This window comes from Gavialis gangeticus, unplaced genomic scaffold (assembly GCF_001723915.1).
Source record: "Gavialis gangeticus isolate Ggan-Ray unplaced genomic scaffold, GavGan_comp1, whole genome shotgun sequence".
NCBI lineage: Eukaryota > Metazoa > Chordata > Crocodylia > Gavialidae > Gavialis > Gavialis gangeticus.
The window spans coordinates 19377799-19388620 of NW_017728997.1; the positions used below are offsets into that span (position 1 = coordinate 19377799).

Sequence of the window (10822 nt, forward strand, 5' to 3'; positions counted from 1 at the left end):
CTCTCAGGGAGTCGCCCACCTTCCTCAACCCTCTGCTCCCCTCCTCTGAAGTCAGGGTCCTCACACCTACTCGGCCCCTGCCGAGGAAGTCGCTACACCTGCAGTCGCAAGGACCAGGGTGTCCAACCTCCGTCCCCAGTCAGGGCAACTGGGAACCCATCCTGGCTGCAGGAAGGGTGGTGGAGCTGAGCCAACCTTCAACCCGCTGCCACAGCCTTCACAGTGGCACTGGCCAAGGCCAAATGGACCCGATATACAGCCCAGTGTGCCCCCAGGGCTACATTTTAAGGCACCAGTTCCCAAGCTGTGGTACATGTACCACCAGTGGTATGCAAAAACTTGTCAGCGGCACGCATTAACAGATTTATTATAATTACTTTGCATGACAAAAATTTGCTGGTGGTATGTAAGGTTGCATCATTTTAAATTGGTGGCGCACAATCTGTCCGAGTTTCGGAACCACTGCTTTAAGGCATTGATGAATACCTCCTGGGGCCTCTCCAGCGCCCTGCCAGGAGAAGACAGCACCGCAAGCAGGTCAATGCGGTCTGAGCCCTGGGCTGGCTCATGACTCTGGGCAGCAGGTGCAGACCCGCCACCCCCCCTACACAGCCCAAGGGCAGGCGCAGGTTCTACACTCACTTCAAGCCAAACTTCACCTTCTTGTTCTCCACCATCAGGTCACAGATGTACCGAACCGACAGGTACCGCAGCAGCTTGATGTCGTGCCCTCTAACCTTGTCAAACAACTGGGAGTCTGCATTTCTGCAACAAGCGCAGGAGAGGCAATAGCCCAAGGTCAATGCAGACACCTGCTGGTCCCCAGGCTGGGCCGGGGAACCAGACTACACCCGTGGAGACCTCTCTCTACTGGCAGCCCTGGAACGGCTGCTTGTCAAGGCGCCCTGTGGCCCCACAACACAGCCCTGTCTGTGCATGTCTGTCAAGACACCACGTCACATCGGTGCTGTTCTTCCTACAGCAGTTCACCCAGTGCTCAGCAGGGTCACAGGGGCTGGTTTTGTGGCAAGGAGCCAAGCAGAAACTGAGGCGAGCTCTTGGAGCCTGTCTACAGCGTGTTCAGGAGAATGAACAACCAAGCAAGAGAAGGAAGTCTCGGTGCTCTAAGGGCTGGAGGCTTGGCACTGCCAGAGGCAGCAGGATTTCTTGGACAACTAAGCACCGGCTGCAGCCTGCAGTCCCTTCCCCCCTGCAAGGTAGCACCTGCACTCCTGGCATATGCCCAGGGCACCCGCCTCCACACACACACACTGAGCAGAGTGCAGGTACCAGCCCCAGCATGCTGCAAAGTGGGAAGCCCACAAGACTAATGAGTGCCAGAAAATCCTGGCAGTTTCCCAACACCGTGACCACCTGCCTAACTGGCTGCGTAGCACAGGCCACACAACATCCCTGAATAAACTGCAGCACTGAGGCCTCAGCTTGTAGCTGGGCTGACAACCAGTCCTGCTGCCATCTCCCACGGGTGATGCAGCACAACCAGCACACAACCAGCTTCTCCATGCACTGAACATCACTCCAGCATTGCCCTCCCTTCAGACACAGCAGCTGCCTTTGGGCAGGGAGGAAAGTGTCCCCTCACTGGCCCATCCCACCCCCTCAGATCGTGGGAGTCACACACGCAGCGTGCTCCTCTCCGTGAACGGAGATCCAGAATTATCCCTTCCGTCCACGTTATCTTTCTGGACTGCCTACCCACTCTGTACAGCTCAGGACCATCTAACAGCTGGTATCTGCTTGCCCCCAACAGTGGAACAGGAGACTTCAGTTACACTGGGCTCAGCCAGGTGTCAGCATCAGCGGGTTCTGGTTTTTGTAACCATACCAGGGATATCATGAAGGGCTTGTTTTTAAGAGCAAGAAGGAGCTCATGGCCTGCAGTGGCCCCAAGACATTGCTATGGCTCAGACTGGAGACAAAGGGTTGAACTGGCTGGTCAGATCTGAGTTCCTCTCTTCCTACCCAAATGCTGCACACACACACCTGAACGCAGGATCTTCCTCTGAAAGGTCATCGGTATCAGCCCAGGCATCGTCAGAGCCCCCTGCAAGGAGAGCACAATGTCAGGGGCAGAGCTTGTGTAATGCCCTCATGCCCCCCCCCCCATGCTGCAGCCCACACACACCAGGGTTGTCACCCTGCCTGCAACTTCCTTCCCGCCTGCCCCAAGTGGTGTCTGACCCACCCTTGGTCTCCCACCCCTGTCAGAGACTATTATAATCTTCAGACCTGGGCAGCAAATTTAGCTCTTGTTCCATGTCCCTCCTCAGATGACATCCTTGGAGTATCTGCAGAGGATGCCCCCACCCCACCACGCTGCTCTTTGATGAATGCTCAAATAGGTCAAAATCGCCCCAGGGACAAGGTGCCTTGAGGCCGACTTACAGCTGGCCTGTGATGTGCCCTCCACCCACCAAGGCCCAGACCCCGTGCCCACAGCAATGCACAGACAGACATCCTGCTGAGCTGACCACGCAGGGTCCCTTACTCACCTGAGAAGATGTAGTTGTATCCAGTACGGCCGTACAGCTCCCCCCACCCTGCCAGGGTTGCTGACCTGCAGATGTGCTGGAGAAAGCAATTATCGTTAACCTCTTGCAGGTCTCAGAAGGGCTGCCCTTGTACATGGGGAACCGTGCCCAGCCTCGTCCCCTCCAGGCATCTCAGCTGCCACCTCTCTGTACCCAGTCTCTACAGTCGGTTTACCTACCTGACCTCCAATGGGCAATTCCTACCCCTGTTCTGGCCTCCAGCTCCCCACACCCTCCTCACCTGTGTCAATTCTGCACTGCCTGCTAAAACAAGCAGCACCTGAGCTGTGTTCATGTTTAGGTTGACCCTCATCCTTCAAACTGCTGCCACAAAGGCTAAGGACTGTCCCTATATCCGTCTCAGCAGCTCCCGCCCGGACCCCTCCACAGCAGCCTCCCTGATGGAGGGCCAGGGTCTCAGCCTGCATGGGTGCCTGACCATGCCACATTAATTTGTGCCAGGTGAGACAAGCAACCACGGCACACATGGCTGCCAAGGAGAGCTAAGCTACACAGAACTACAGCCACTTGAATTCTCCACAGGAGTGCCCACACCAACACTTAATGCAGCTCAACTAATTCACTGTAAAGTCAATCGGGATTAACACGCCTGCATCCCTCCTTGTAAGACAAGCTCAGGGATCCGCTCAGCTGCCTAAGCAACCTCAGACTGCTTCCTGCATGGCTGCAGAAAAGCACTTCATTTAGTTGGGCAGCTTCTCTTCAGGGACAAAACAGGAGAACGAGAGCAAACTGCCAGATGGTTTGGGGCTACAGGAGGTGATCCCTTCCTGCAGCTCTTCCAGGGGGAACCCAGAGCTTGGCAGGGTGGTAGGCAGGCCTGTGGGGAATACCCAGGGCACCCTAGGGAGAAACAGTCTTGCGTGGTTCAAGTTGTCATAATCTTCCTTCCATTGGTCTCCAATGCAGTGGAGACGCCAGCTTGCAGGGGCCCATCACAAACCCCACCTGCCCCAGGCTGGCGAGTGGATGCAATCTACTGCAGTGCCCCTCTATTCCCAGGCAGCCCATCTGCCTCTTCAGTTGGTGTCTAGGAGCAGGATCTGGCCTGCAGAAACTAATGCTGCCAGGTGATGAGGGCAGCTCAGAAAGTGGGGAGAGGGATGCCCCTCACATCAGCCAGGCACGCTCAGGCCACCTTACCTTGCCTTTGTACAGGATGACTGGGCAAACGAAGCGGCCTCTGCACCTGGCCATCTTGCTGCGGTGGATGAGGTCCTGCAGCTTGCCCACCTGTACGGTGCTCTCAAATCTGCCAGACAGAGAGAAGGGGAGATCAGGGCACAAGGCCTTGCATCCACACAGCCCAGATCAATGGGATGCCTGTGCGCCTTGCCTCTACCCTAGCACCCACAGCCCAGCCCATCAGCCTCCAGACCAGGTGCGAAGCCTGACAGCAAGGGTGCAGGCCTCCTACAGTGCACAGGCCAACAAGTGAGAGCACCACACCAGGGTCTTTTCTAGTCTAAAGGAGTCCACTGCTCACTGCAGTAACACCAGGTTTGTAGCAGGAGCCCCATCAGCAGCTGGCAGAAAGGCCTCCATGAGCCTGGCAACAGCATCTTGGGTCACCAGTCTGTGGCTAACACGCTAGAAGACAAAGGATGGGCTGGGTGCCTGGTGGGAGCTCAAGACTAGGTTCTTCTTACGCCGAGCTCTATTTCAGCTGCCCAGTTCCATAGAGTCCTGGGCACGAGGGTTAAGACACGAGTGCACACGCTCCCATCGCTCCTTGCCTGGGTGCATCAAGGCTGCCCTGCAGTGAGGGGGAAGCTTGCCTGTGTGGGGTGGGCTGCGACACATACTCTGACTCTCCATCTCCCAGGTTGGGAAGCTTTGCTGTTGTGGAGGGGCTGGAGGCAGCAGTCACTCCATGTTAATGAGCTCTCCAGTACCGCATTTTCTGCATGCTGCTTCTTTTTAATGAAAGAGAAGCGTTTCTCAGTGCTCGCGTAGGCGGTTCTATTATATAGGTTTGCAAGGAGGCCAGTACTGTGGCTAGGTAAAGGCTGCTCCCTGCCCCACGCTTTGTTCGGATGGAACCACAGTATCACTGCACACAGAAACGTTTGAAGCATGTAGCTGCCACCAGGGCCAGCGAGAGAGGGGACAGAAATGGAGCTCAGGTCTCTGATGTCCCTGACAAGGAAGGAACAACTCCTGTACAGGGAGAGGCAGCTAGTGTTATGCTGGAGACGGCAGATACTGACATCCCCTTAGAGGAGATTAAGGTTGAGGATGTTAGCTCTGGAGGAAGGGAGGCTGCAAAACCAGCCCTGCAGGCTACCAGCACCAGTTTTGACAGTGCAGTCTCAGAGCAAGCTGAGTTCACATCAGAGGTGGGAGGGAGCTCTTCTCTGGATGGCTTGAAAGCTGAGACCCCAGTCCTGACGCAGAGGGGAAGAATGCAGAGAGGTTTCCTGGGAGCACGCAGACCAGAGCAAGGAGACCCCAGCAGAGGGAAGAAACTTAGGGAAAACCTCAAAGTGCTGGCGGTGCCGGGGAAGAAGGATGCAGAACTGCTGCAGAAGGAATAAGATTACTCTGCTCAATGCAAGGACAATGCATGGACTTAAATAAAACCAGCCACTGTCCATAGCCAGGTGATTCAAGATGATTTGGAAGTTCATCAGGATAAAGGACAGGAAGTACGGGAAAGCCCAGGTGCCAACTGGTCTAGTGAGGATGAAAGATGCCCAGGGCAGTGGTTTTAATATACAGGCATGAAAGGGGGGGGGGGGGTCCCCTGCTGCTGCTTCCTGCTGCCCTGCCACTAAGGCAGGAGTCTCAGAAGCCGCCAGCCGCAGAAACCGGCGCAGGCAGCGGGCGCCCTCTGCTGCTGCGTTCCCAAGACAGGCTGCTTCTGGAAGGCAGCAGACTTCATGATACCCCCTGCACCCAGCCACACCCCTCCCTCCCCGCAGCCCAGGCAGGTGCCCCCCCACACACAGGCAGCCTGCACCACAGCTCTGTACATCTTGGCTCAAGGTCCGGGCTGTTTTCAGGGCTCCCCATTTCTGACTCGCAGGCAGCAGAGGGGAGCGCAGGGGACACCTCACAGGCCCCAACAGTACGTGCTGGAGCAAAGTCCACAACTCTGGCCTCCAGATGGGGAGTGCTGGAGGAGTTTATGCCTCCCCCAGCCACACCCTTCCCTGTTCCCAGAGGAGGAGGGATGCCCAGACTACAGAAAGTAGTATTCGGTGCCACTTCCTCACAGCAACACAGGTGCTGAGCACAGCTGAGGTAAAGCAGTCTCAGTCACCATCAGTAGCCCGCGTGCACTTTGAGGATCGGACCAAAGTTGGGAGAACTCATCCACCGTACAGCTGCAGGGTGGTTAAGGTTCAAAAAAACCTTACAAGACCAAAGAACCAGCCACCTGCTCACAGGGACACCATCTTTCAAGGGACCCATCAAGGACAAGCACACAACTGTCAGCCCGAGGAAATGATTCTCTGCGAGGTGAAGTGACCCAATGCCATCAGGGGGAGGAGGGGACGGCACCTGCAGGAAGACGCCCCAGGAGGCAGGCTCCACTGGCTGCAGCAGATGACCTTGATCCCCCACCCCACTCCACCCCAGTGTGCCATTGGGCTCATTCTCAGCTCACTAGTTTCATCTGTCCTCAGCTCCGCCTGTACAGAGCAGAGCTTCCCCACCTGCTGGTTCACACTGGGGCAGAGGGGCAACCCCCAGCACAGGTAGTGATGGCAGCGAGTAGGGCACAGAGCACATCGCACCCCTGCTCCAGACTCACTCCCTCAGAGCAGCAGGTCTCCTTGCACCCTAGAACACCAGGGCCTGGGTGTTACTGAGCACCCCACCCACAGGACCCCTTGTCCTAAACATCCACCTCTTACCAAAGCCACCCCTCTCTCCTCAACCCTCCCACTGCTGTCCTGCAAGCCCAGGCCTGGGGAGGAGGCACACTAATGAATTCCTTTCTAGGGGACAGTCAGAGCCTGCTGGGTTGTCTGCTGTGCTCATTGTATCTTCCCAAGTGAAGAAGAGCTCAGGCAGAGGAAGACCACGGGAGCCCACCAGCACCCCATCCCTACCCTGAGCCAGCCTTGGCCTGGAACTGTGCCTGGGACCTGAGCCCAGCTGCACTGGGCTGCATGGAGCAGACAGGACATGGGGTCCTTCAGCCTTGGCCCAACCAATTCACCCAGAGATGCTCCGTACTGTGCTGCACGTGCACAGGCAGAGGAAGACAGCAGCGGCAAACTCCCTTCATTACACGCTTAGTGATGTACCAACTAACCCCACACCCCCTGCACCCAGGCCACCTTCCTCCAAGGGTAGGCTGGCTGCTCCCCCACAAGAGGCAGCCTGTACCTTAGTGCTATATTTCTTGGATCTAAGGTTTACATTCTGGGGTGCTTTCAGGGTTCCCTGTTTCTGACTCTCACAGGAAACTCAGGAGCACCCCACAGGCCTCCCTACAGCAGGTGCTGGGGCAGAGAGACCCACACAGCACAGCAAAGCCAACACTTCTGGCCTCCAGGTGGGGAGTGGTGGAGGGGCCCCAGACCAGTACAGAGGAACCTGCAGTAGGGTAAGCCACAACAGGGCTCCTCTCCACTGCTGCCATTTGATCAGCATGAGCAATGCCAAGGACTGCTGGGAGCTTCCCAGATGCAAGAAGCTGGAGGGTGAAGGACAAGAAACACCCTCCATCCTGGCTGCAGGCACCGGTGAGCTACTCATAACCAGACTACACCTGCTGTAGCTCATCTGCTCAAGAACCAACTCATCTCAGCCCGGCAGCTGCTTTTGCCAGTGCCTTTGTCATCCAGCAACGTTCTGCTGTTTTTGAGCAAGCTGCTTAGTGGTAGGAAAGTAGCACCTGAAGCCCTGGGAAGTCAGCTGTAATTCTTCACCATTTGAACCCAACCTGGATCATCACAACTCAGTCGGACTGCTTTGCAAAATAGTGTTCTTCACCACCTCAAGCCAACTAGCTTGCACGCACAGGACAGTGGTTGGATCACCGCACTGACTTGAGAAGCATGCAGCAAATGTTACATGACCAGTGCTGTCCTTTTGACAGCTGTAATTTTAGAACACAACAGCTGGCGGCAACAGATGCACCTACTCCACATCCTCCTGTCAGTGTGGTTTTTACACATCTCCTTCCTACTCGAGCAGGGGAGGCCGACTGTACAAGTGCACCCTTCTTATGCACCTTTAATTTGCCCCCTGGCAGTTGTCAGTACCTGTTTGTATGCTTGAGACGAAGGCAACAGAAGCTCCCACCCTCCTGCCGCTCAACACCCTTTAGAAGTGCAAGGTCTCCTATGGTTTGTTCTCTACTTGTCCTCCCCCCACCTCCACAAGGCAAGCAACTGTGGCCTCCTCACTTACTTCAGGGGAATTTTCCAGCTGGCTGATCACCAATAGCTTCCTTCCCCTCACCAACACTAATGGAAGTGGAGTGGCCATTCCTGCACAGCATGCCAGATGAAACCAGCTCCTGACTACAAGGGTTGCGACACTCTGTTCCTCCCCGATCTGTACGCACCAGAACCCAGGTGGGGGAGTTCTGGCTTGATTTCTGCTGGGGCAGCTGTGCACCGGTCAAGGACACATTGGCTCTGTACCACCCAGGTCAGAGCCTTTCCTGGGCTGGCAGAGTTAACTTAGAGCCCAGGAAGCTGCACGTGCAGTTCAGATGCTGTATCCTACTGCGCATGACTTGACATGCTTGAGGGAACACTCACCTGCTGAGGGCCTCAGATTTCTACATGACCTGGCAAAGCGGTGGCTGGAGCCAGCTGCAGAACTTTGAGGCGCCATCAACAAGCCTTTACAGGATGCAAGTTGGCCTTTTGTGCCCATCCTGTTCCCCCATCTGTGTTTCTGCCCCAGTCAGCACTTTGCCTCCTTCCACGACTGTTTACGTTCCCTAAAAGGAGCTGCTTTTAAAAGAGACCCAGCTAAAGGCCTTTTGAAAGCAGAAGTTATGCGAACTAGGACATTTAACTTAGACAACATAAGCCAGTGGCCCGACACTCTGGCAAGGCTGCTGTTTTACAAGCTTGTAAACTGTCAAGTGCCCAGATTCCGTGTGGGGTCTTAAACACACACCGTGGTTGCATACATGGAGATGATGGAGTACAACACAAGGAACACACCACCACCATGGTGGGGAATAAGGCAAGTACAGCAGTCTAGAAGGCTGCGCCTCTTGTTACAAGCACAGAGGTGCATTCTTTAGAAGACCTCAGAGAAAACACTACAGTAATACTCGGAGACAAAGTCCAACCAGGAAGTCTTCCTGCATGAAGGTTGAGGAAAGGATCCAAACATGTCCAGAAATAGCAGCATCCAAGCAGCTCCACTGAAGTTCACCGAGTTATTCCCAGGCTTCAGTATGCATTGAAAACTTCCCTACCCGACTTGGCTTCCAGTCCTGCAGGATCAAGCTCTTCTCAGCACTCCTCAACCAATGCCCAACTGCAGCACCTGTGGGAAGGCATTGTGAGCTAGATCTCCCTCGGTTACCAAAGAGCAAACACAGTGGTAAGAAGAGCAGGGGTGTCAGCTGCAGGCCACAGAGGCAGACTGCAGCAGAAGAGATTTATATCGAGTGTCACAGAAACTTCCAAACTGCCAGAGCAGCAGAACAACAGAAGGAGCTGTCCAGGGATGCTGAGGAACCTTCTTCATTGGAGGGATGCTGTCCAGGATGGTAAGGACTAGTGCTTCCTACGTCTGTGATGAGACCCCCTCTGAGGTCCCTCCCAACCCTGAGATTTAGCTGCTTATCAGACTGAGGTGCCACGTGCAAGTCATGATGGGGGGGCAGGGGGAGAACCAAAAGGCTGGGTGGATTCCTGGATTAACAAGGAAACATACTGTTTTCAGACAGGGAACTGACTTTCAGCCTAGCTAGCAAATCATTCAGCCAACGCTCTTAACTCTTCCCGAGCGCTCTTGCTTCTGCCACACAAGGCCACTTCCCAAACCATTCTCCCTCCACGTGCTCACTCCTTCAGCTGTGGCAGAGTGCTTGGACAGGCCACAGAGGGTTTTTAAAGCCTCCAAACTTCAGGACAGTTGTTTCCAAGCTCCAAGTGGCCTCACACAGAAGCACTGCTGTGAACACACGTGCAACTGGCTGGGCAGTAGAAAGATTCATGCTTCAGAGAAGCGCAGCCCAGGCTACTCTGAGCCAACAAATGGCATTGTTTGTGCATCTATGGCTCATCAGCCGGCATTCACAAACCCCCAAATTCAATAAGTGTTAGCAGCAACTTCTTTTTCAGAACAAGTCTTCAGTTATGAACAGTTACAAAAGTTGGAGCTGCCTATTTATGCAGCAGCTTCCCATCATGAGGCAAGGGAGCAGAAACACTAAGAGGGAACTTGGGATGTCAGCAACTGCAAGAACACACCCGTGGGAGCGATTTGCTCACACCCTCACAGCTGTCATGCTCAGGGCCCTCAATACTGAGCAGAAGGCAGGACTGACCACGTAAGTCTCTATGAGGTGGTGAAGCAAAGAGTAGGATGTGGAATCCTCTTCACTGCAAGCCTGGCTGGGTCTGCCTGACCCTGCCTCAGCACAGTGGGGGAAGCATGCACTTGAGCTCCCCCCAGACAGACCCAACGCTTTTCTGTCAGCTCAAGTCAGTGCTAGAACAGCACATTTCTTACTACTAGGCAGTGGAACGCCGCAGCTCAGCACGTTGTTCTGCACTCCTCCCCATGCCTCTTCCTGGCCTTGCCTGTTACTTCACCCCCAAGAAAGACTGAAAAAAGCAGCATGTAAATAACCATGTTCAGCCCTACAAGTGAAGCGCTGTGGCTCTGCCTTTCTGGACTCTAGTCTATCCTTAGCTTCTGCGAGTGTGAAGCCAGTCTGCAACATTCCCTGCCATCTTCACCCCCCAGAGACGTCTCGCTTATCTCCTCTCTCGCAGGACATTTGAGAGAGCTTGAAGGAACAACTACTTTAGAAGGGCAAAGAGGCAGACAAATCCCAGAGCATAGGAAAGCAAAGGGAAGCAGTCCTGACCCTGGCACAGAGACACCCGAGCTGCAGAGACAATCTAACAGCAAGCAGCGAAAGGAACTTAGCACCAGACAGGTGACACAGTTGGCTCAAAAGCAGCAGTGCAGCCTCCCTGTGGGTGCCAAGAGCCCCTTCCAAGACACAGGGAGACCCCAGAGATGACGAGACATAGCAACACGAGATGCAAATCACACGCTTGGGAAACCACCAGTGCTGCGGTCACGCA

The 10822-nt window shown here is 54.9% G+C and overlaps 1 protein-coding gene across 1 annotated transcript in view; it reads right to left on the bottom strand.

Annotated features, from left to right (window-relative positions):
- Positions 1-10822, bottom strand: part of MTMR14 (myotubularin related protein 14) — a gene marked incomplete at its 3' end in the record, with an annotated part of 56630 nt that overhangs the window by 40163 nt on the left and 5645 nt on the right. The window contains exons 2-5 of the mRNA XM_019504598.1: positions 3717-3825; positions 2514-2589; positions 2005-2065; positions 643-765 (exon numbers count right to left, since the gene is read on the bottom strand). Coding sequence (XP_019360143.1) covers positions 643-765; positions 2005-2065; positions 2514-2589; positions 3717-3770 — 314 coding nt within the window. The remainder of the gene's footprint in view (positions 1-642; positions 766-2004; positions 2066-2513; positions 2590-3716; positions 3826-10822) is intronic.